This window comes from Alligator sinensis, unplaced genomic scaffold (assembly GCF_000455745.1).
Source record: "Alligator sinensis unplaced genomic scaffold, ASM45574v1 scaffold458_1, whole genome shotgun sequence".
NCBI lineage: Eukaryota > Metazoa > Chordata > Crocodylia > Alligatoridae > Alligator > Alligator sinensis.
This window is the reverse complement of record NW_005841944.1, coordinates 1,525,449-1,551,835: the sequence shown is the minus strand read 5'-3', so window position 1 is coordinate 1,551,835 and position 26,387 is coordinate 1,525,449. Positions and strand designations below refer to the sequence as shown.

Below are 26,387 nucleotides of genomic sequence, written 5' to 3'. Positions count from 1 at the left end.
GCTCTGCTTTAATACCCCTTACATCTCTGATTGAAAAGACCCCTCCCCCCCATGTCCTTGCAATCTTTTGGCCTCAGAACTAAGGTGCTCAGGAGCCAGTTTGGACCTGGACCTCTTTTGAAGTCTGTTAACTCATTTCCTTAATCCTTAATCTTACATTGATCAAATCCCCAGATTGTGGGTAAATTATAGATTCTCAACATGACAACACTTAGCTGGTATTAAAAAAATGTTTCTTTCTAAACTGTGGCATAAAATAGATTATTTCTGGTCATTTCTTCCTTGATCTTTCTTCTTTTTTCTTTCTCTTTCCATTTAGGGTAATAAGTGAATCTTTGAGAGACCAGCTTCTAGTCACCATTCAGAAAACCTTTAACTACAGCAGGAACCAGGCCCATCAGCTGTTTGTCATTCTCATGGAATGTATGAAGAAAAAGGAACTTGTAAGTGTCATAAAGGTCGTTCACAAAAGGCTTCTCTGTAATGCTATAGTGATTCTCAACCAGGGTGCCAAAAGATCCTTTGAAGGATGATGGGGAATGCTGTCCAATATTAGCACTGCTTGGTGTGTAGACACCTATTTATAATTTATAAAGTAAACAGAGATTTCAAATAGGAATCCATAATGTCAAAACCCCTGATTTATTGTAGTCTTTTTGAATTGTCTACAAAGAATGTCTCTATTATTTTTCCAAAGTAAAAAAATGAAGTGAAGACAAAGAGCTGGCAATTTCCAAGGGGTCCCTTGAGCCTAACAACAGGTGTTTTGAGTCTTAAAAAGCTGAAATCCATTGCTATAGTACAACACTGCCCCTCCTTTTAAATACTATTCTCAGATTTTACAATCTATCTTTTTTGTAGAGTGCTATAAATGTGCTATAAATGTTGCAAACATACATAGATCAGATACAATGGAGGGTGGAAAGATAATTGGAGAAAGGATTTCCAGAAGAAAAGAACTCCAAGGGGACATCTGAATGGAGAGTGGGCTGGGCCCTTATTTGTTCAACATTTTCAGCAATGACCTGGAAATGGAGGTGCACAGTGAAATCTCCAAGTTTGCAGAAGACACCAAATTATTCTGGGTGGTCGGATCCCAAGCTGATGGAGAGGGTTTGCAGAAATATCTCACCAAGCTAAATAAATGGGCAAAAAATTTGGTAGATGAACTTTAGCGTCAACAAGTGTAAGGTAACGCCCCAGGGTAAAAATGTATATGTACACAATGCTGGGTTCTGAACTAGCTGTTATGACTCAGGAGAGAAAGAGACCTTGGAGTTGTTGTAAATTGTTCTCTAAAACTATCAGTTCAGTGTGCAGTGGTGACCAAAAATCCAATTAAATGTTGAATATCATTAAGAAGGGAATGGAAAACAAAACAGAGAAAATAATTGTGCCGCTATACAAATCCAGGGTGTGCCCACATTTTGAATAGTGTGTATAGTTCTGGTCCCCACATATCAAAAAGGATGTAGCAGAATTAGAAAAGGTACAGATAAGGGCAACCAAAATGATAAGGAGTCTGAAGCAGTTGCCAGACCAGGAGAGACTAATACAACTAAGACTTCAGTTTGAAAAAGAGAAGGTTCAGGGGGCATATAATAGAGGTCTATAAAATCATGAAGGGTGGAGACCGGGGACCAAGTGAAACAGGGAACTGTTGTTCACCAAGTCCCAGAGTAACCCTTAGAACTAGGAGGCACCTGCTGAAATTAATAGGTGACAGGCTTAAAACTAACAGGTGGAAGTACTTTTTTATGCAACATGTAGTTAACTTGTGGAATTCATTGCTGCAGGAGGTGATAGAAACAGATAGCATAGTCAGATTAACAAAGGGACTGGATAAATTCATGGATGATAGATCTTTTAATGGCAATTGAACAGAATGGCTGGACATGTTTCCTCTGGCCTCTCTAAACCAATAAATGGTGGATGCCAGGGTGGGTATTGAATAGGGGATAGATCACCCTAGAGATATCTGGTTTGGTGCTCTCCCCATATAGCATCCACTTCTGCCACTGCTGGTGGCAGAATACTGAGCTACACGGACCATTGGTCTGACCCAGTAGGGTACTACTTATGTTCTTATGAGTCTACTTGCTCATACCAATAGGGAGTCATTTGTTTTGCACTTCATTATCAAGCAGTACTCTTTTGGTTGCTTGAAATGTCTACTTTGTCAGTGACACACTATAAGCATGTCATCTAACATAAACTGGCATTATGTGCAGAGAAATGTCACTAAAAACAGAGAACATACATGTTCTTTATTTTTAACTTCAGATTGCTTGATTCAGGCTTGCCATGGCAATTTTAAATAGGCTATCTGCACTTTTATTATGAGAGCTTAGAGTTTCAAAGATAAAATGAATACAGACATTTTGACCCAGACCTAATCCTGAAGTTTATACATATGATCCTATTTAGCCCTTTGTTAGACTGAAGGAAAGGGACTACTCATAGACTTAGATGTTAGTCATTGTGTGTAAAGGCAGCAGGTTCCATCTCCTGCTTCTTGCTTATATAGATGGCGCTGGGTCTTTAGTGATGGTTTTGCTTAAATACAATCAGGAAAGAACTTTAGAATTGGGTCCAGTTAATAAGTGAAGTTGAGGGGACGATTCCATGAGATCAGTTCTGCTGCCTTCGTCATAATCAGCAAGAGCTGCATCTGTGTAACTGAGCTCTGATTTTCTGGTGTGTGTCCGCATCAAAAGGATGCTTGCGTAGTATTGATATGCGTAGCACAACAAAGACACCACTTCAGACTTGATTGCACAAACACATTACAGAGCCCAAGTCAACATCATTATATTAATCAGCATCCAAACACCCACTAGGAAGCCTTCTCAGAATCCTTGGGTCGCACATTATACAAGTTATCTTTTTTATATAATCTGCCTCCAACAGTGAAAGCATCAATCAGTGAATTATTTGTCATTCCCTTTCCCTGCTGTCCCCAAAAATTGTAAGTTACAAAATGGGCATTTAGCAATTAGAGTAAATAATGGGAATTATGAGTCCAATTTTATCAGCTTAAATATTAATCCTGATGGCCCAGTTTGGGGATAAAGAGCAGCAAACAGAACATCCAGAAATCCAGTTCATCAAATCCCTCCACCAAATGAATGCTGTGTTCAGCATTGCCAGCTCTGTTCTCTATTATATTATAATACCCCTCTCATTAAATACAAAACAGGGTAGCAAAGACCTTGGAATTATAATATAGAGATGTAATGAATTTTAGAGACCTTAGCTTCCTTTTCCTGCTATATAGCTAGGCATTAGTGTTAGCATTTTAAAGACCTGATATTTTCCTCTAGATTCCAGACTTCAGCTGAGGCTCTTCCTTATGTGTTGTGCGGGCCAGGAGCGACCCGAGCCCTTTTTCGCGCTGCACGCGGGCTGTGGCCAGCAGCCCGGGCACGCCGGGTCGGAGAGGGAAGGCCGTCGAGCTGGAATTAGGCACAAACGCGTATCGGTAGTTTTAAAGATTGTTTACTTACACCGAGATGGCAGTGGTGTAGGCTGGAAAGCTTGCTTGAGTTGCGGTTACAGACAGACAACAAAACAAAACTCGAACCTGCAGGGCACGAGGGTACGTCGCAAAGGGTTCCGGCGACGGGAAGATGAAAAGATACGAGGGTACGTCACAAAGGGTTTCGGCGACGGGAAAAATAAACCTGCAGGACTCGAACCCGGGTAGAAGAGCTCTGAGGCCGGTCGTAAGGGCTCACACGAAGTTTGCTAGGCTCCGTGGGTCCGGTTCTCTTGCGCGTGGGAAGGGATACGTCTGGACTGCGCTCGGCGACGGGGAGAGGCTAGAGGTTGATCAGACCTCTGTTGCCTGCTTTAAATGCACTGGGTCCATAAGGATCCGCAGCACTTAGAGATCTTCACACAGCGTGAAGTCTCCTCCTCCCTTGTTCGTGGAGTCCTCCAACTTGGGCGGAAACCACTCAAGCCTCTTATACGGCTAGCAAGCCAATCACTAGCCGCCACGTGTGAATAATTTAGAACTGGCCAATAATGGGACTCGAATTAGCATACAAACGGCGGGAACTCTTTGCAGCTAGCATTTCTGTGCTGCAACAAAGAAATGCATCCTGCAAAGAAAGCTTCAAATTGGTGGGAAATTCTCCCTTGCACCGGGGTTCTCTTTTGCAGCAGAAAACTCCACCGTGCAAGGAAGCTGTAATTTAGCGGGGACAATTTAGCAGTGCCAAAGCACACAAAAACAAAAATCACACCCTTTGGGTTGTGACATGTGTGACACCATGAAAACTGTTCAATATTGTATATGGCCTTCAACAGCCACATTTAATGTGATCCCATATTCTGGCAGCTAGACAAGCACTCAGTCCTGTAATGTGAATCATGTCAGTGAACTGGGCCTATAAAGCTTGTTGTCGTGTCAGAGGGCATGTCCAGAAAATACTCACCCTGTATCCCTGATCTACTAATCCAATCATGAGGCAGAATTTCTAGGACTGGAGACAGGATTGGAGTGGAAACCTGTCCCACACTTGCACAGGATTTGTGGGGGTACACATAGACTGTGCTCCTCTAGAGACTGGCCTACTGTCACTCAACATTCACAGTTCTGGCTCAGGGCCATGACTTTTCATTTTTTAATAGTTATCTCAGTTGGCAAGGAGACAGCTGCATAAATTTCCATAAACTTTAACATAAAAATTAACTGCTTAAATGCTAGAAGAGCAATTTCCTGCTGGTGTCTTAGTAGTTTCCAGTATATCCCAAAAGTGTTTTCTTTTCAACATGTAATAATTCATTTTCAGAGGGACTCATCATTCCTAATATCAACCTTCCCCTGTTGCTTGGGGAGTTCAGCATTTGCTTTCATGAGAAAAGATGGCATTTCTGTTTTTATCTCAAATTTCTCAGGTTTTGATGTTGCTTAGTTCCCAGATTCCATTTTTCCCAGAGAAAGGCCACATTTTGGCATTATTGTTAATTTTTTTCTTTATGCTTACTCAAAAGAGCTGAGTAGAAACTGAATATTCGAAGCATTCAACCATACACAAATACTATTTTCTATATCATTTATAATGATTCTACATTATATAGCATTACTATGTAATATTATAACCATATATGATAGAAAAATCAGTATATCTTTCTTATAGCACATAGAAATATTTGTGGTCTAACAATATAAGGACATTAACCTTTGTTGCAGCACATCAAAGCCAAACATGTTTAGATTTCTGGGAAAGCATAAAAGTGCTGTTGATAGATTCACATTTGTGTGCTGCTTTTAAGTCTCAAGATTTTTTGCATGCTGTAGCCATACCTTCAATTAAAGTAGTTGATCTCTAAGCCTATTTACCCTTCCAGCTCTTACCTTGTAAAGCCAGTGTTTTCTGACCCAGTAGGAAGTCTATTAATATTTGAACGCTTGACCATACAGAAGTCAGTTCCTAAGAGAATTGTCAGAATAAATGAGAACTGAGTAAGGCCTTGCCTTAGTCGAACTGGTCAAAATTAAAAGGTCAAGTCAGAGAAGGCCTCATGTGGTGCACAGAAGTTAGGCAGTAATTAAGTAGAGGTGGCTGAAAGATTTGGATCAAACTGATTGTCCTGAGCAGGGTTATCATATGCATGACTGAGCAAGTCTTCTACCTCAGATGATTCCTTTATCACTTTGCCTACTTCATTGCAAAGGAATATAGTTTTTCCTGTGTCTCTTCTCTCCATTAAATGTCAGTGTAATGAACTCTTGTCCTTGAATATGTACAAAATCAATACAGGTCATCAGGAAAATTGTCATCCTTAAAGGTTAACACTAGGTTATACAAGAAAGGAAGATTTTATGTGGAGGTGAGTTTGTCAACCCTTAGTTCTATGTAGAATTTACATATAATTTTAATACCATTATATTGTCATGTATTTGAATCTACATTATATTATTTTCGTGTTCTTTTTTTTTCACTGCAGTGCTTCACATCACTTAACATTTCTGAAAGGCAGGGACGATGAACTTTTCTAAGTAACTGAACTAAACATTGATGCCAATGTTCAGTTTTGCTTACCTGTTTATCTACTTTGACAATGTATTCCTTACCTCACCTCCCAGATGTGTTAAATTTGATTTTTTTTTTAAAAGCTATCATTGATCTGTCAGGAGTAGTGTATCTGGGGGGACTGGAGGGGAATGCCTGGGGCAGCAGCCCCAGATGCTGCCTTTGAAGGGACTGCAAAAGCAGATGTTGCCACAGAAGTGACAGCAGTCAGCACAAGAGCCAGCACTGCCCTGGGCCTGGGCAGCACACAGCTTGCCTGGTGTGGAGTGGTACTGTTACAGATCTGCATGTTAGGTACTAGCTGGCTGGTCATAATACTAATGCATGTTAGGTATTAGAATGGGCTAAAAAGTGGTAGAAATTAACATGGTAACTAAGCCTTGCAATTCGGTCCATCTGCAGTATTTCAATGCCAAATTTCAGCAACATTTTGATTTATGTTTTATACCAGTTGCATTGTTGATCAAAAACCAGAGCACAGGTATCATGAAAGCTTTTATGCACTTTTATTTGCTGAAATCTGACATTCAAAGAAATATTTGCTTGCAAATGGGAATTATGAAAATGTCCAAACATTTAAAAAATATAAAATTTGTCTGTTCCCTTCTCTCCCTCTTTCTCTTTTAACTTCCTCCTGCATTTTTACTCATTCTCCTTGCACGTGTTTGGTTTTATGCTCTCCTTTAGATCACTGTGTTCCGTATGGGCTCTGAGGGACAGCAGGACATTGAGATGTCTATCTTAACTGCTCTGCTAAAAGGTGGGTTTACACAAGCACCGGGGAGGATACACACACCTTCTCCACATAAAATTCCACTTCCTCTGAGATACACTCTAAATGCCAAAGCTTCTGGCTGTCCTTATGAGTTCAGATAAGTAATCTAAAAAATGTTTGGTGTTTGGGTTCAGGTCAAATTAATGATATGCCAAGTAAGTATTTTCTCATAGCTTTTGCCTGAAGTTTTCACTTGGGCTGTACCTGTCATTCTTCTGGGGTTTCAACATTGAACGCCAGTTCTGAGCAGTATGAAAATGAAAATAACAGTGAAGAGATTCACCACATTTTTTTATGCTCAAGAGAAACAACTCAAGTATTGAAAGGCCTAACTGTTTCCCTCACCTTTGCTCTTGGGTTTGGCATTTTTTGCTGCAAAAACTGCTATAATAAAATTAATTCTGGGGGTTGATACCTGCTCACTTAACAAGGGACCTTCAGTAAGGATCCATAGGGTGGGACAAAAGATTGGAATTCCCACATGCATGATAAAGGGACCAGATTATAATCTGTGGACAGGAAGGGAAATAGTAGTAAGGATAAATTCAGATGGGCTGGAAGGAAGAAAGGGCCTTTCAAAAGAACTAAGTCCCAGGAAACATCTAGATTTCTTGGTGTGGATTCTTTGCAGGAAGAGGGGATTTAATATGGAGTGGCAGCAGTCACTATGGCCTCTCACCCAAATTTAGCTTAGTCCCTTAAACTTTCCAAAAAATAATACACAAAATTCAACATTATAAAATAATACAATAATATAAAATCCCATCCCTGAGCCATGGAATCCATTTCCAATAATCCCCTAGTTATTGATTTTGACCTTTCATGTATGAAAGGTCATGAAAAAATGAAATGTAATGAAAAATGTAATGAAAAAAATAGGTATAAAAGTAAAGTTTGGCTGCTTTGTGCACATCCTTTCATAGCATCTGGTGAAGTGAGCTTCAGCCCACAAAAATTTGTGCTAGATATAGACATCTCTACTTTGGTTAGCCAGAAGGTGCAAATCTACCCTGCCTTCTGCAATTTATGAATCAGATGGGTGATTCATAGGGAGGAAGGATTATATGGCAGTGGGAAATTGGCTGGATCTCCTCACTGCTTTCTGTACAAAGATTTAAAATAATTCAACTATTATGAAGTCTGGAAATGAGTAATGTTGGCTTTGGCTGCTAACTACAGTACATCCTATTGAAGCGCACTCTCCACTTTAACACTTCTATAATGTAGACTTTTTTCTGAGTGGGGCCAGAACCTTTCAAGATTATTTTGTCATTTCTCATTTATAATGTTTGGGTTCAAGTATGACAAGCATCCTTTACAGTTTATACTTCATAATATTTGTTTAAGTAACATACACAGAAAGTAGTGCTGTACAACTAATGCTAGCTGAGGCAGCCATGCTAACACTCTTGCTAATACAAGTAAGGGAGAAAAGTTCCTGGTGAGTGGCAGAGAACACAGGAGAACTTTTATTACTTGCAATTTTGAAAGAATTATTGGGTTAAATTTCAACAAAGCAGCAGGGTTCTGACTTTAGTAGAACTACTTGCATCTTCACCAGTGATAGAACAGGTCTGTTGTTTTCTAATTGCTAGAAAATTAAATTACAGTGCTGTCCTGCCTCATTGTTCACATGAAGCTTGAAATACCAGATTCTGGTTTCTGTTTCCTTAGGCACCAATGCATCTGCACCAGATCAGCTGAGCTTGGCATTGGCCTGGAATCGCGTAGACATTGCACGTAGCCAAATCTTTGTCTTTGGACATCACTGGCCGGTAAAACTGTTTTTCCCAGATGATTTAAATTGACTTTAACAATTTAGAGCAAGTACCAAATGTCCCTTTCCTGACAGTGACAGTTGTCAGGTTGAATTCTTTTGCTATTATGTGTTGGGGTCTTATTGGAATATTCCAGGAGTATTGCCTGCTGCCTGTTTGTTATTTGCAAAAAATAAAGTTAATAACAGAGTCTTTCCATACACTTTTGAAATGAAAATCTGTAGCACAAAATTAGCAAATACACTAACTGAAGATTTCTTTATGGGATTTCAGGCAAGAAACACAATTATGGAAAATCATCTGGGGTATCAGTAGTATTGATCATTTGCAAAGAACTTCATCTTCTAGGAATTCTGCATAGCCTTCTGGCAACCTGAACATAACTAACTGCTAATAACCTTCAGGAGGGCTATTATTTACCAAGTTACTGAGGAAGAATTGAATGCCTCACTTCTTTAGGCAGCACTGAAAATTCCAAACTGAATTAATAGGGCAAGATCATGACCACCAAAAGAAGAGTGGTAATGAAAATCATGCCGTTATTATACAGGATAGTAGCAAATGAATCTAGGGACAGAGTTTTTCAAAAGTTCCTGAGGCTTTGAAATGGGACTTTTGTTTCCAACTCATTTACAATTTAATACTGCCCCTGCTGAAGTGAGGATAGAACTCTGAGTACTTCTGAAAATTGCACCCGCTGGATTCATTCATGTAACTAAAAAAAGTCTATTTAAACCAGTTTTGTAGCTTGCCGCACCGATGCTTTTTGCTTTACTGCACCTACCAGCTGGTGTCAAATTGCTACAAAGTGTTCTGAGGAATAGGGTTGAAAGATGAAATCCATTAGAGGAGGTTTTGTTTTATTTTGTTTTGTTTTTTAATCAGATGTCTTTCCTGAAATTAAATATAATACAATGGCACTCAGTAAATACTTTCCATAGACATTACATACTACTCTGAGCTTTACTTCCTTTAGAAACCTCAGCAGTTTAAACACTCCTGCACATTATGTTTTATTTCTTCCTTCACAATAATGGGATGTTTCCAATACTCAAAGGCCATTAGCAGCGTTTTACAGAGTGTATTTAGAGATTCTAAACAATACAAAGTGTTATTACTATTGTTGTTGTTATTGGTGCTATTGTTACTATAATTATTACTACTACTATAATTATTAGTGCAGTTTGTTACAGAAAGGATTCCAATCTCCATATTATTGTGCTTATATTAAAAAAAAATACCAACTGGCATAGACATCCTATTTCTCCTCTGTCCTACTTCATCCTCTTACTTGTCAACAAATAGTGAGCCAATTTTAGTTCATTAGCATTTCAACTATATGAATTCTTAATTTAGTATTTGATGGGAGATAGACACTTTTTTGTCCTGTTTTGTGAGTGTTTTCATGGTAGAAGAATTTTATGGTGGGTGGGACAGAGCAAACTGCAGTACCTTTGAACAAGAGACAATAAATGTTATCCTAGCATTCTCTGCACTGTGCACAAGTCACTTGTGGTCTAGCACATGTGTGAGAAGAGGTTACTTCCAAGGGCAAACTGAAGTTCAGCCTTCCAAACTAGGGACAAGTAGATTCAACAATTCTTGTTGGAAGAGAGATAAATATAAACTTGATCTCCAGCATGAAAATGAGCTACACTTCCCTCTTTGATCCTACCCCTGATACATGTGTCGTTTAATGGCCTTGAAGCACATACACTAACCTTGTTCCCTTCTCCTCATTTTGCTCATTGGTTTTTACTTTTCACTTTGGCAAACCACTGTTTGGCTAAAGGGGAAAAAGAAGGTAAAATGCCTGGACATACTCAACATCTTCCCAGATGTTGCACTTGCTGCTGTTTGAAGTCTCAAACTAACCTGCCTACCATAAAATGTTGGTGTTGTCTCACTTTTAGTGCTATTCCTTATGCTATTGCTTATCAGAAATTTTAAAAATCACACAACTGAGGCAATGGGAAGAATTATTTACACCGAGGGAATGAATCCCATAGCATTTTAAGTGTATTGCAGGATTGTTGTGCCTCATGTTCAGGGGAAAAAAGATGGAGTAGGCAGAGAATTCACTGTATCCTAGGCATTGTCTTTTCAACTATTTTCCTTTTGCAAGGGCAAATCTTTCAATATGCCAAGGCCCAGATACAGAATATAATTTTCTCCTGCTTGTATTGTATTGTTCTTCTGGGTGGGCAACAGGAGTAGCAACAGAAATAGGAATTGGGGCACTCTGTACCTTTCTATTGTCTGTCTCAGCTAAAAGATATCCAAATTTGCTAGCTATGGCAGTGTCTCATCTACCTCTTGTGTTCCCCGTAGGGAATAAATGGAGTGCCACATAGAAAGTAGTGGTAATATTTCCCATGACACATTCTGTCACTGTACTGTACGGTCTCAATTTTGTTCATTATTCAACATAGCCTTTAGGAAGCCTGGCAGCTACAGATGGCACAGCACTAGAGAAGGAGAAGAAATCCCCAGGAGCTCAAACTAAAGCACCCAGAGGGAAAGGAAAAGGGAAGAAAAAGGGAGGAAAAGCAAAAGAGGAGCCAGAAGAAGAAATGGATCCACGGAAGATTGAACTACTGAATTGGGTGAGATGAAAGTGGGATCCGCCTTTGAGTTGTTGCTCTTTGATCTTGTTTGTCTTGTTCCTGTGTCCCACCTATTTCATTTACACATTCATACACACTGCCTATTTTAAAGCCAAATTAGAGAGTAAATGCAGTACCAGCCCTTGAATATTCTTCAGGGTCCTGAAGGTAAAGAGAAAAGGCATTTGATCCCATGGAGGATGAATGGGATTAATTTTAGATGAGGCACAAGTGTTATTCCTAGGTACTGGGAGTACTTCCAGTCATGAGAGCTCTTTTATGTACTAAATGTATCTACTGAGAGTAGGCTTAGTGTAGATGTTTGCACAAGCATTTCTATTCCAAGTAGTCATTTTCACTTGCTTGTAATGCTTATAACTTTTCCAGTCTCTTTCTCTGTCTGCTTTTTTGACAGGTTCATTTTCAGTTCATAGCTCATGAATTCGTTTGTTATAAAATGGACTAGGTTCTGAATTGCAGCTACAGATATGAACTGCTCACTTGCCCACTGTTCGCATTGCTTGTTTCCATGTTCTCTGTTCTGCATTTGCAGGTCAATTCTCTGGAGCAGGCTATGCTGGATGCACTAGTATTGGATCGAGTTGATTTTGTGAAACTCCTGATTGAAAATGGAGTGAACATGCAATGCTTTCTTACTATTCCTCGACTAGAAGAGCTTTATAATACTGTGAGTGAGCTGTGATCATAAAAGGCACTGTAGCAAATTTTACTACTGTGTTTGTGTTTAAACACGGTACCTTTCCCTCTCTTCTCTTCCAGTAATTGCCAAAAACAGTCCATGAAAAGCTGGTAGCAGTGACAGAACATGGAAGTAGGATAGTGCTAGAGGGAGCCACTCTAATAACTCATGGTTTGATAACAGTTTCAGACACACACAGTATTAGTTATGGCTAAGCTTGTTGCCATTTTTCAAAGCTCCAATGGTTTATCATGTATTTACAAAAGAATATTAAGAACTGTCAAGGTTATTTTTATTTCAGTCAGGGTATTTTTATTTTGCCTTCCTCAGAAGCATTGGGCATTGGCTGCAGCCAGGGTGGGGATCTTGACTTGGGTATGCAAGTGCTCCTGCTGCGACTTAAACCTGGAAGTTCCTAGCCAGAGGGCCTTGCCCCTCCACTCAGGGTCAAGCTGATTGCTGTACTTGGGGTTAGGATAGAATTGTACCCATTGTCAAACTTGCGGGGGGAGGGTTGCTGTCCTCTGTAGTGGAAGGCATGGCCCTCTTCCTTGGACCTTTGAGCATATTTTAACAACGCTTGCAGCAGCAGCAGGACACTGGCTATTGTCGTCCTCCTGGGTTACCTGTGGCAGGTTAGGTGTTATGCCTTGTGGTTGTGTCAGGGTTGACTGTTGTTTTACTAATAGGTTAGACAATGGATTTGGGATAATCCTGCCTCTGGGAGGGGATTGTACTAGATGACATCTAAAGGTCCCATCCAGCCCTATTTTCCTGTAATTCTATAATTTTTTTATTAAAATCATAGTATTAATCAATAGGTGTGGACTTTTCAGCTGCTTATTCTTTTCTTCTTTTCTTCATCACTGAAAATAATAATAAAAAAGTGCTTCTGGAGGAACTCCCTCCCCCCCCCCCCCCCAAGGTTTCTGGGAGACCCCCCCCCCCCCCCCCCCCCCCATAGGCCACAAAGCACATTATGTATTCTATTTTATGTTGAAGAAATTAAGGCATAGAGGCAAAATGACTTGGCCTCACATCACCCAATGTTTTAGTGACAGAACCAGGATTGGAAACCAGATCTTCCAAGGCCCAGTCCAGTGCTCTGTGCACTAGATCAGTGGTTCTCAATCTTTTTTTGCCAGGACCCTTTTTAACCAGGACCCATTTGTAAACATTGGCCAGCCCCAATCCAGTAAATAGTTTAAGTAGAACACAGCCCCCTGGCCCTGCCGGCACTTCTCACTCCTGACCTTCTGCCCCCCACCCCTAGGCCCTAGCCCCTCAGTGTGTGGGGCCGGAGGGGTTGGGCGTGGGGCATGGGGGGGTGGGGGGGTCCTAAGCAGCCCCTTGCAGGCTGGAACTCTGCCAGCCTGCAGGGAAAACCCACAGTTTTCCATGTTTTCCTACTTAAAGGAGAATCAGTTTTTAAAATTTGTTTGTGATCCTTTCATCTGTTCTTGCAACCCACTTTTGGGTCATGACCCACAGGTTGAGAAACACTTCATTAATCTACATTGCCTATCATAACACTGTATGCTATAGGATCAGCTTCTCCCTTGCATCAAGCCATGGACAGAATATTCCACTGGATTCTCTAGAGACATGAGCCTGGCAGAACTACTCATAGACCCCCTTTCCACCCTTCCACCCCACTTTCTCTGGTATGAACCCAGGAGTAAAATGTCTCAGCCAAGGTATTCCTGCATTGTGTAGGTTTCTTGATGCCTTTGTACCTCCTTTTATCTAGCGTATATCAAAGCAAACAAAAGGCATTTGGGGATGGACCACAGCCCTGAGATCCGTAGAATGAGTGCAGCACAATTCCCTTTGTGCCTTTATAATTTTGAGCCAGTTGTGTGTCTGTCATTTGATCTACAGAAAAAAAAAACAGTATGTACATGTGTGCTGTTCTGCTGATGACCACATTGTAATCATTAATGATCCAAGATAACTGCACATATTTATTTCTAAGAAATATAAAGAATTAAAACATTAACAAACTCTAAATCGTTTCTGTTTCAGAGGCTTGGTCCACCAAACACACTGCATTTGCTAGTCAGAGAAGTGAAAAAGGTATGTTGACACTATTCAGAGATGCTGGGGTTTTGTTAAACTGAACGAGCCTATGGGAACAGTTATTATGACATAGGTGAAAAATAATGGCTTACTGTACAGCCCAGCTGGAGCAGGGCTGGAGCAACTGTGGAGCCCCTCACCCCTGGGTCAGCAGGGACAGTGGCAATGGCAGGTATGGGAGGGGATGGAACATGGCATGAAGAGGAAAGGGGGCAGAGAAATTCCTACTTCATTTAGCAACTTAAAACAAATTTCTGACTGCTGCTCCCATGGCATCAACTGAAAGGCAGGTGAGTGCACCACTGCACCCTCTCTGGATCTGCCCCTGATGTCAAAGGAATTTTACATACAACATTATAAGAGGAAAATGTTGCCTGGTAAAACTACAGAATCTGAAAAGTTAGACACAGAAAAGACCTATTAGATTATCCATCTGTCAGTGCAGGATTATTTTCTTCTTTCTTGTTTGTTTGTGTGTTTTTCAAATTCCTTTTACATGTCCCATGCAATGCCACTTTCACTCCTTTCTGCTCTTCAGTTTTCTGTTATCACCCGTTATCACTGTAAGGTTTAATATTAAATTCACTATGTTTGGTGGGGGGCTGCACATATCTTTTTACAGCATAGAATGCCCAGTATTTCTTCTGTAAGGAAATCTTCCATTGACTCCAGTAAGAGTTACCTGTGAAAGTCTTGCTGCTTTGAGTTAATGTATAATTCATATTAAGCCATTTCATAATTTAGTCATAGATCTTATTTTGTGTTGTTTGCATTTTTCAGTGTTGCTAACTCTAACTCTTTTCTTCTCTACCTGTCCACTTTCCTCCTCCTCTTCATTGTATTCCCATGGCTCACCCTCATTCAGCGACAGTCTCGGGGATTCGGTTGGGTTAAGATGGAGGTGATTTGCTCACCTAGAATTTAGCTCCTTCACCATAGTTATAGCTCTGTCATGTTGTAGACTAAATGTTACTGTTGTGTGCAAAAAGAATATTAACACAGTAAAACAGTTTTCAAGTCATAGCTTTGGGAGGTTTAATATAACTGTCCAATCTTTAGCAATATGAAAACACAGGTTACACAACCTACTTGTTTACTAAATGTGGACTGCAGATTAACCTAAATCTTCCTTTAAATAATGGGCTGGGACTTGTAGATAACAATGCTGTGAAAGAATACTTATCTGTACAATGGAAGCTGCAGTAGATACAAACACCTTTCTAAGTAACAAGGTAGTTTTAGTAGCTATATTAGCGGCATGATGTACCCTAGGTAAGTGCCATAATTAAAAAACAAAAATTAGAAAACATCTGACTTGCTTGCATTAGAATTAACTTATAAAAATCCTAATTTAGTGCTAGTGCTGCAGTTTCATTTGTCATCAGAGACTTGATAATAAATCTGTTGAATTCAGTAAGAGTCTTTCCTATAACTTGGGTCATGTCTGCCCTGCCTCCCTGCTGAGCCTGGGGCCAGCAACCAGGAAATAAAGGCACTCCAGTTCTGTATTTGCCCAAGTCTGGCAGTTAAGCAGCATCTACAGCTTCTGTGCCTCTACTATTATTGTCTGCACAGTAATCCCATCCTGTGATCACTGCTGAGAAATGAGCCCTGCCCATCTGCTCCTGCTCCATGCTGCATGTTGAAAAACCGAGTGGCTGCTGTCAGGAGCACTCCTGGGACTGAGCTCCTGAGAGCGTCTCAGTACATGCACCAAAGCGGGACCACACAACCCTTTCAGCACGTAGTATAAGCAGCATGTGAAAGACTGGGTAGGACTTGTTTCTTAGCCATCGCCTCCGGGTGGGGGCATTGTTAAGGGATACAGCCAGTTTTAATCTATCTCAGCCAAAATGAATTCTTAGAATGGATAAAATCTTAAAAACCCCAAAGGTGTTCAGAGTAGCTAGATTATCCAAACTCATAAAACATGGACATATTTGTGCTTTAAACATTCAGGTTTATTAATTCACCAAAAAGAACTTGGGGCCTTTTGTTGCCAGCCTGTACAACCTTTTTCAAATGAGCAATTCTGTTGGCTACAGAAGAACTAATCACGAAAACAAGGATTACTCTCATCACTAATGTTTTGTAGAAGGCAACTTCAAGACTATCATAAAAACTTCATTTTTAATTATAAATGGTGTTAGATTAATTTTCTAACACCACAGACATAAAAGAAGGTTGGTTACTATCTATATACAATGTTCATACTAAACTGAGTAAGCCATCTATAAAATAAAAATCTATTAAATGACAGAATGTTTATTGAACATACAACCTACAGTATGTGCATCAATCTTCAGCTACATTAAGTTAAGCATAGTGCAATACATTCATTTTATCAGAAACATATTAAAACTATAACGTGCTCAACTTCTTCCACGGCCTAAATAATATGCAGTGCATTAAGAAATGTGACTTGGACTGATTCTGACCTATTCAATACCAATAACCACAACTACAATTCTATTTTTATATACCTACATTTCCGTCATAGAGACATTTGTCCCCAAGTGAAAATATTCAATAGTTGGAAATAACAGTATTTAATAAAATCAGAATATTAGGAAGTAAAGGTCACTAGCTATAAAGGCTATTATGTATCAGTATAAACACGTAATAGTGTGTGTAACTAAGGCAACTCTATATATACCTTAGTATTGATATGTATCCTAAAAATTCATTTTTATTCTTTTTTTTTTAGGGAAATCTTCCACCAGATTATCATATCAGTCTGATAGATATCGGTCTTGTACTTGAATACCTCATGGGTGGAGCTTACCGCTGCCACTACACTCGAAAAAGTTTCCGGACCCTTTACAATAATTTATTTGGACCAAAGAGGGTAAGAACAGCTTAATCCTCCGTTTCCCAAAATAACTAATTCTGCACTTCAGCCTTGTGAACTGCTATAAGTCCAATGCAAAACAGATGTTTTAGGATTTAACTTGATCTTCATTTGATAGCTTCTGGGGTTAACATGGGGATACTGCAAAATATCCAAGATGTAAGGTCCGAGGATGTACTAAACATCCTGTACAGGTGGTTCACATTCAACACCTCTTGGTTTCTAACTATTGTGTAATATATGCCATTCTCAGTCCTAAGTGCAAGCATGACCTCCTGGAGTTATTTTGACAGTAATGGATAGCGGCAGAGGCACACCTGGGCACTTCTGTGCCATGGGCTGCAGTGTATGGGGCAGTATCAGTAGCTGGGCTGCCAGCAGGGATGGCTGGGCCAGCAATGCAGCAGCTGCTGTTTTTGCACCCCTCAACTCCATGCCCAGCTGCTTTTTTCATGCTCCCTGATCTCCATCCCAGCAACGCTACTGGAAAGTTGCACTGAAAAAGCAGAAGGAAAAACCTCAAGCTAATGATCAAGTAATTGTAAGAGTGCGTGGGTTCAAGCCAGAAAGACAAAGGAGACACCTTAAGAGAAAAAGAAATATATAAACATTTATCACCAGTCCTGAAAAGAACTTATGTAAGTCCTATCCCAGTAAAACCTCTTTCACCTATGCTAATAAGCATATCATTTATTGATTATGACAGGCTCTGGCCTGCAACTATGATTGACCTTAAGGCTTGCTGCTATAAGTAACAGGATGGATGAATCAACTGGATGATGGATCCACCTGAATTTATTTTAGGGCCTCTAGATTTGAAAGTCAAATATATCTCTTTCATCTAATTACATGAAAGCAATAATTTCAGCCAATGAATCTTTCCCTTGACAGGACATAGCATTGTTCAAGAATTGAATCGAAGAGAAAGAAGAGTCCTTTGTTGAAATATTTGGTTAAAAAAACAAAAACCATTTAGTAGAACAAAATGTAATTTCTTACATTAAAAACTGCAGTAATATATTTGAGATCAGATTTAATCTTCATTATTTTCTGTGGGTAGTTTCACCCTTGATAATGTTGTGAAATCTGAAACTTAATATTTGAAATTATCTTTGTGGTCATATGATAGGTTTATTTCTCATAGGTGCATCAAATTGTTCTTAAACCTTAGAATGGATCTTTTTGTATCTGAGTCAAAGGGGGAGGGTGTTTTAGCTTCATGATGCAAAACAACTATTTTTCTAAATACATAGTTACAATTATTAGCCTATATATGTAAATGAAAAAAAATCATTTTCTTTGATACTTATGTCTCTGCATTCCCTCCCATCTAACTAGATTTTCTTTTCTATTTTTAATATGCAGCCAAAAGCTCTTAAACTTTTAGGAATGGAGGTAAGTTGGATTTAGCATAGAACTAGAAAAACACCTTTCTACCTCATTCTTGGAATTCTCAGTTTTATGCTGGTTCAAAGTATGTCATTTCTTGATGATATCTGTTTTACAAACTTTCTCTAATTATGCACCATCAGTATACTTACATTTAATAACTCAAGGGCTGCTTAGTGCAGCATTATGTAATAATACAGTCCATGCTGATATCTGGGATAGAGTTGATCATTTGGGATGGGAACACAAAAATGACAGAGAAGAGAGAGAGGACTGTAATTTGAGGTTAAATACCTCCTCGTTTCAACAGTAACGACTTATAAATGGAAGATTTGGCTATATCATAAGCCCCTGACAGATGTTACATTGATGTGCATTACATTTATGGCATTTTAATGATGCCATAAATAGCAACATGCCACACATTCAATTTATCATACCATAAAATGGCAAACTAGCCACAAAGATACTCCATATATAATGTAGAATATCTGGTTTTCCTAAATTGAATGTGTGGCATGTCCCACCTGGGTCTGTCCCATCCTGATGCTGACAGTAGTCTTGGACCCAAAGTCAACGGTGGGGTGCTGGGCACATAGGTTGCAAGGGAGCTCCCTGCTAGGAACTTAACTAGCTTTTTGCCTAGCACTTTAAGGAGACCCAGCATGTTTGCTGTTTTGGTTTTGTCCCACAACCCTCATGGGAAGCTACAAGGCATGGCAGTCAATGTGCCAGACTGGTCTGTGCCAGGCTGGGGGTGGGCAGGAGGGTTACAGTGTTAAACTCCCTAGTAAACTCCTTTGGGAACCCTAATGGGAACCTTGCAAATTACATTTGAGTTGCAAGATTCCCATTAAAATAATGGCACAATTGGGATGGATCCCTGTTTGGCATGACAGCAGGCACAATTGTTGGGATTGGAGATACCTTTGCCCCATTTATTTTAATATCTCCCTTCATCCATGAAGGATAATATTTGACTAGAATGAAGAATGTAAAATGTGTGTAGTGTTAACGGTTTAATTATTCCCTTCTATTGTAAAATAAAATTGATTATTTCAAAGCACATCAGCTCTGCAGTTAGTAAATATGAGATGATATGGCCCTGAGCCACAGCTGCAAGTCTGACCCCAGCCCTCATTCCCAAGAACTTTGGGGAAGTTTTAGAGTGGGGAACTCCCTCTCCCAGGTTCCCAAACCAGAACCCTAATGCTGATGCTATCAACCCTTGAGAAAGCTCATTGTCTGATCTGAAAGCAGAGCCAATATTTCTGATGCATACCATAAAACTTTCTAGTTAGATACTGATAAATGAAAAAGATAGAAACTTCTGTATATGTAGTATATAAGTGGCAACTATCTCTTCCAGTATTATTAATAACCTCTGGAATTTCTGTAAAAGGAATAGCTAGCTAATTCTCCTTTCAATTCCAAAACTTACTGGTGAAGAGATAATCCTACTCAGAAAACATGGATTCAAATGCTTAATATAAATATAGCATTGTGTGGCCTCATATCCCCACCAAAACTAATTAAACTGGACATCCCTATGTGCACAAGAACTGATTTTATAAGATGGTTATTGCCTTTGCTCATCATCCTTGAAATGGGACTCAAGCCCTAAAAATGATCAAAAGATCTATCTACATTTCTCTCTATATACTGTATGAAATGTTATTTCCTATGTAGCTTAAACCCTAATTTTCCCAATCATGCCTTTTCTCCCTTTAGGATCCTGCTTCATTGTCAATACCTCCTTTCAATTACTTCCATGTTGGTTCCTGTAGTAATGACCTATCCCCCTTATCCCTTTAAGAAATGGGATAGTTATACCTTCAGTTTGTACTGCATACATAAGAGGACATTGCTTATTCAAAGGTGAACATTCCCTTTAGTATCTTAAATGTTCTTAAGGACTCTGTCTACCTGACTTCTTTTGTTTCTGTTTACCCCTCTCCATCTGCATGTCAGTTTAAAATTTGCTTCGATGCTTGTAAGATTAGGAGCCTTGTTCTTTAGGAATAGATGCAGACACATCAAATCTGAAATTAGAGTGGAACTCATGTTCAGTGAAGCTCCATTGACAATGTAATGGAATAAACATCCTGGTTTCTTTCAACTCCTTGCAAAGCAACCAGGGCTGTAACACACTTTCCACTTTTAATGTAGCTGTTCTATGCAGAGATAACTTCAGTATATGAAGCTTTGTATTGCTCAAACATTGGGGACTTGTAATTAAGCATGTCAGTAATCATTCAGCCTATAACATGTGAACTCAGGCATGCTAGTGCATGACCTGTTAATAAGTTATTTTTATTAGGTTGTTACCAGCATTCCTTGTAGTAAATAACAGGAACAAATCAGAAAACCAATGATGGAATATGATGAAGGTCTGCAGACCTTTTCTGAATGGGATATTCACATTTTTCTCTGGAAAATAAAATGTGGAGAAGATATACTAGTAGTCACTCAACACTTGTTCTGGAGTATATGATAAATGTCACAATAACTTTTAACAAGTCAGTGGCAAATTTTTTTTTTTTTTTTTTGCTTTCCCTTAGGATGATGAACCTCCATCCAAAGGGAAGAAGAAAAAGAAGAAAAAGGAGGAAGAGATAGATATTGATGTGGATGACCCAGAAGTCAGCCGCTTTCAGTACCCTTTCCATGAGCTAATGATATGGGCAGTGCTGATGAAACGGCAAAAGATGGCACTCTTCCTTTGGCAGCGAGGAGAGGAAACCATGGCCAAGGCATTGGTTGCATGCAAACTGTACAAATCCATGGCCCATGAGTCTTCAGAGAGTGAGCTGGTGGATGATATCTCTCAAGATCTGGACAATAACTCCAAGTTAGTAAACTGGAGCATTGTATATGCTTAATTTGTTTGGGGGAATGCTCCAAAGGTATTTCTTTGAGTAATTGCAAATAATATTTTAAATGGTGACCTACAGGTTGATTTCAAGGCTATTTAGTATTTAATAACCTAACAAAAATTTTGATTTTGGGTTCTGAACACTGTTTACAGTTCATACTCCCTCTGCTTCTTTAGAAAATTGACTGAATCTCTCTGTCTCAGTTGCCTTCTTTATAAAACAAAACTAGCTTACCTCACAATGTTATTTTAAGGATGTACCTGAACTGGAGAGGGTTTAAAGATTTTAAAGTATTATTATTGCGTACAGTCTCAAAAGATTCATGGAAGAAGTTGCCATGTTTGAAAAAAATGTCCTAGGGGGATGAAAATTATATTATTCTTCCTTTTTATTAGGTTCTCCCCTTATTGCCTTTTTAATTATGATGATTTTTTTTATTTTAAAAAAAGAAATGTAAAAGGAAATATAGCATTATTATAACTGCCCTTTTGATGTTAGAAGTTGACAAAAACTGACACATCTATAATGCCTTTAATCAAAAGATCAAAAATATTTTACAATTTTATTTCAAAGCAATAGCTATGCACTTATATATCTTATTCTGTATCTGTATAGAGTTTTTAAATATTACCACAAATCAAGACTGAGGCCCAATGCTGGTGTATGTTGCACAAACATGTAGAAAGACATAGTCTTTACCCAAGATTTTACAATTTAAGGCAATACTAAATTTCTAAATTCAAGTTAATCAAATTCTCTTTGCCTATCTTCATTTTTCCAGAGACTTTGGCCAACTGGCAGTTGAGTTGTTAGATCAGTCCTACAAACATGATGAACAAATTGCCATGAAATTACTGACCTATGAACTGAAAAACTGGAGTAACTCCACCTGTCTAAAACTTGCTGTAGCAGCTAAGCACAGGGACTTTATTGCTCATACTTGCAGTCAGATGCTGTTAACAGATATGTGGATGGGGCGGCTACGCATGCGGAAAAACCCAGGCCTTAAGGTATTTTCTCTACACAAATGCTGCTGAAAGTACAAATGAAGCCCATAATAGTGTGTCACTTACAGTGCACTTATACCTAGCAAGTTGAATTGTTATATAAATAAGGTACTTCAATATATGTTTTAAATCTGATGATGTGCCATGTGATAACAACAAAAGCTGTTTAATGCAATTATACACCTCTGCCATGAAGATTAATTTATTGCATAACAGGTTAAAAGAACATTTATCATTCTTAAATTCTCTACTGCTTAGAGACACAATATAATGAAGAGTAAGAGAGAGAATGAGCTGCATGTAACATGTTGTTAACATTGCTTAATGGACTACTGGTGCTCCAAGTACTTTCATGAAGAGGGTGGGAGGAGGATATAGTTTGTATAATATAGAATAATGGAAGAGAGATATGTGTTTTCCTCTCTTTGTGCTTTGGGGGTTTGAATCATTGTACAGTTGACTTCTCTGACACTCCTTGAATGGGGATTAGAAGAATTATTATTTGAGGGTCATTTCAAGAAAGGAATAATTTGCTAGACATTAATAATTTCAAAAGAGACAGCATCTGGAGGGGTTTAGAGGTATTTGTAACCTGGAGGAAGAGCAAGTAGGAAGGAGCAACAGGAGAGGTGCTCTCATACTTCCTGAGAAATCAGGGCAATCAACTAGTTACCACAGGTGCCTGCACACGAATGCACAGAGCCTAGGAAAAAAGCAGAAAGAATTGGAAGTTCTTGCAAAGTCAGTGAATTATGACGTGATTGGATTAACAGAGACTTGGTGGGATAGCTCACGTGACTGGAGCACTGTCATGGATGGGTACAAACTGTTCAGGAAGGAGACACAGGGGAGATGAGGAGGAGTTGCACTTTATGTAAAAGAGCAATATGATTACTCAGAGCTCCAGTATGAAACTGGAAATCGGCCTGTGGAAAGTCTCTGAGTTAAGGCCAGAGGAGAGAGCAGCAAGGGTGATGTCATGGTGGGAGTCTGCTGTAGACCACCAGACCAGGGAAAGTGGTAGATGAGGTTTTCTTCAGAACAGCTAGTGAAAGTTTCCCATTCACAGGTGCTGGTTCTTGTGGCGGACTTGAATCACCCTGACATCTGCTAGGAGGGCAATGCAGCAGTGTGTGGGCTATCCAGGAAGTTTTTGAAGAGTGTTGGGGACAACTTCCTGGTGCAAGTGCCGGAGTGGCCAACTAGGGACCATGCTCTTCTTGACCTACTACTCGCAAATGGGATTGGTGGGGAATGTACTAGTAGATGGCCACCTGGGCAGCAGCAACCACAAGATGATTGAGTTCAGGATCCTGAGGAAAGGAAGGATGGAGAGCAGCAGAGTAAGGACCCTGGACTTCAGAAAGGCAGACTTTGACAATGACTTGCTCAGGGAACTCATGGGCAGGATCCCCTGGGAAACCAGTCTGAGGGGGAGAGGAGTCCAGGAGAGCTGGCTGTGCTGAGAGTGCAGGAACAAACCATCCCAATGTGCAAGAAGAATAGCAAGTATGGCAGAGGACCAGCTTGCCTTAGTGTGCCCCGGCACACTGGTTGGGAAATACTGTTCTAAATTCATGTATTTCTGGGCCCTGAGTTTAGTTCATTGTTTGTCATATAGTGTAATAACTGCCTTCCATACGTAAGCGATAAGCTGGTCACATTTCCAGCCATATCTTTTTCAAAATCCAGCTATTATTTCCTGTTTCTCCCACCACAAACCTTGTTCATCCTCTCTGTCCTTGAGCACTCTTCGTTATCTCTTTTTCACTTTCCTACATTTTTCCCACTGAAATCTGCTCAGTCTTATGGCTGATCCTTCCCACCCTGCCCCTCTCAAAATCCTATTACTGGCTTTCTTCCCTTTTTCTCATAGAGTACAGCCTTCTCCTGACCTTCTAGTTCTCTCCTCTTTACTTGCATGTCCCTCCTTTCTTATTTTCATTACATTCCTTCACTGTTCTTTTTAGCAGCATCTCCACCTCTGGTTTAGGTGCCTCCTACTGGTTTAGGTGCTTTCATACTCTTAGAATGCCTTCCCATTAGCTCTTAGCCAAGCTTCCATACTTTTAAAGCTCTTCTGATAATTCTCCATTTTACATGAGACTGTAATGGCTATACTTTGGAAAGCTTTCCCTCTTACCCTCCCACCACTGAGTTGTTCACAGAATTCAGTTAAATTCCCATTCTTGCAGTATTTTTACCTCTAGATACATCTCACTGCATTGTATCTACAGAGATGGTAAAACTTCCAGAGCAGCATCTATTCAGGCTGCTGTGTATATTGATTCTGCTTTGTGAATCAACTCCTTTTTGTATGGATAAGCATCTTAAATATTCTAAAGAGAGATACTGTTACACAGAAAAATAATCTCATTAAAAATATCTAAAGATCTGTTGTAATTTATGCATGGATTTGACATCTCTCTTCTTGCACAGGTGATAATGGGAATTCTCTTCCCACCCACCATCCTGTTTCTAGAGTTTCGCAGCTATGATGACTTTTCTTATCAGACATCAAGAGAAAATGAAGACAACAAAGAAAAGGAGGAGGAGAATGTGGTGAGTATTGTACCTTATTGGAATTTCGAAATGTTATTAATATTATGCTATTAACCACTCAAATGGAAATCTGCGTATTTTTGTAACACTTGCCAATGTAGGATCCAAATCACTGTGTATCAGTTTTAAGGGTATGTGGGACAAATTATCTGCCTGTGCAAGTCAGTATATCTATACAGAGGTCAGTGGAGCAATACACCAGTTCAGAACTTAGCTTAGTATTTTTTGAAAATGCGGTGGAACTAGATAGAAAATAAAATCATGTTATTCAGAAGGAAGGATCTTGTATCTGCCAATGAATTGGGAATTGTAGCTGTAAGCTACTCCTATAGGTGATGACAAGATGCCAGCTTCTGTTTTCTAGGATGCAAATGCTGACACAGGCTCCCGAAAGGGAGATGAAGAGAATGGAAGCAAAAAGCAAAAAAGCCTTCCAATTGGAAAAAAGATCTATGAATTCTATAATGCACCTATTGTTAAGTTCTGGTTTTACACGGTGAGTATGCATCTTGGCTCTTGTTACATTCAAATATAAAACCAGGAAAAATACTGCTGACTTTCAAGAAATTTCCAACCACAGTTTGTGCATGAGTGATCTAATTAGTAGAGAAATAAGTACATGCAGATATAGAAAGATACAGTGCACACACTACTGCATTGTATGAAAAGTTCCTGAAGAATATCACCTTAAAGAAAGTGCAGCATTAAATAGCAGGTGACACTCCTTATGTGTTTTGTCAGAAGGTGAAACCAATACAAATTCCACAGAACTCCACACACTAGTCTTTCTTGATCCCAGCCCATTGGTAAATGCTTTTGTTCATTTCTCAAGGGCTCTGGGCTCTGTTTCTTCCCTTGCTTTCAGTGATTATATATTGATATACATCCAGCGACTTCAGAAGAACTGCAGTGAGATCCACATTCGAGTCCTGTGCATCTCAAAAGGCAAATCTGGCAAGAATCAGTTTGACCTAAGACAAAGTGGCTTACAATTTGTAGTAGAGTATGTATCCTAATTCTGTTTCATAACATGATTAAAGCTGAGGTCACATTAATATATGTGCTTTCTGTTTCCTTGTATAGTATTTATACTCATGCATACACAAGCCAGACTTATATGCAGATCACCACAAAATTATCTACATATGCTGCTAACTTTTTCTCTGTATTTGCTGTAAACAAAATTGAAATTAACAGCAACAATACTAAAGTCATTTATCATTCTATAGTAGCCACAGAACTGCATATCAAGAAAAGTACGTCTGATGTCAGATTTTCTGTAATGAAACAAAGGAAGTGTGTGTGTTACTGACAAAATTCCCACGTAGCCAGCATAAAGAATGTAAAGTTCTTTTAAAAGTAGGAAATGAAAATTAACAAATATTAGTTCTCATGTTTCAGGTTGTACTGTATTAAAAGCCAAGATAGTTACATTCATGTTGTTATGCTGATTTAAAAACAAAATTCCAATTTAATTTTGAAGAAAAATACTCAATATAGTTTACCTGAGGTTTTTAAAAAATACATTTAATTGAATTAAAAGCCACAAAGCCCATCAGAATGAATAGGAGCTTTTTTAATGACTTCAGCAAGCTTTGGGTGAGGCTCTTATAAGCAGATCTCAAATTCATCACTCCAGCTGCCTGAGCTGAGTAGCCTGAGCCAACGTGCCCTGCAGGTGCACTGCTCTCCCTTTCAGAGAAGAAAAAACTCCATCCCA

General features: G+C 39.3%; 2 protein-coding genes across 2 annotated transcripts in view; both read left to right on the top strand.

Moving 5' to 3' along the window:
- The first annotated feature begins 201 nt into the window (after window positions 1-201).
- Window positions 202-25,761, top strand: LOC102382219 (transient receptor potential cation channel subfamily M member 1). Its single transcript, XM_025199465.1, has 12 exons — window positions 202-218; window positions 320-443; window positions 6,732-6,804; window positions 8,494-8,594; window positions 11,030-11,203; window positions 11,757-11,891; window positions 13,929-13,979; window positions 16,690-16,830; window positions 18,199-18,228; window positions 20,784-21,073; window positions 21,880-22,108; window positions 24,545-25,761. Exons 1-12 carry the CDS (start codon window positions 202-204, stop codon window positions 24,719-24,721), a joined length of 1,542 nt encoding a protein of 513 aa, XP_025055250.1. The 3' UTR covers window positions 24,722-25,761.
- The window catches only part of LOC112549659 (transient receptor potential cation channel subfamily M member 1-like), a 32,298-nt gene continuing 30,711 nt past the window's right edge, over window positions 24,801-26,387 (top strand). Inside the window, exons 1-2 of the mRNA XM_025199464.1 lie at window positions 24,801-24,848; window positions 25,032-25,163. Of these exons, the coding sequence (XP_025055249.1) occupies window positions 24,801-24,848; window positions 25,032-25,163 (180 nt within the window). The remainder of the gene's footprint in view (window positions 24,849-25,031; window positions 25,164-26,387) is intronic.

Excerpts from the sequence above, each read along its gene's own strand:
- LOC102382219 (XM_025199465.1), top strand. Across the intron at positions 16,831-18,198 it reads ATTTATTTGGACCAAAGAGG|CCAAAAGCTCTTAAACTTTT; the intron begins GTAAGAACAGCT and ends TTTAATATGCAG. Across the intron at positions 22,109-24,544 it reads GGAAAAACCCAGGCCTTAAG|GTGATAATGGGAATTCTCTT; the intron begins GTATTTTCTCTA and ends CTTCTTGCACAG.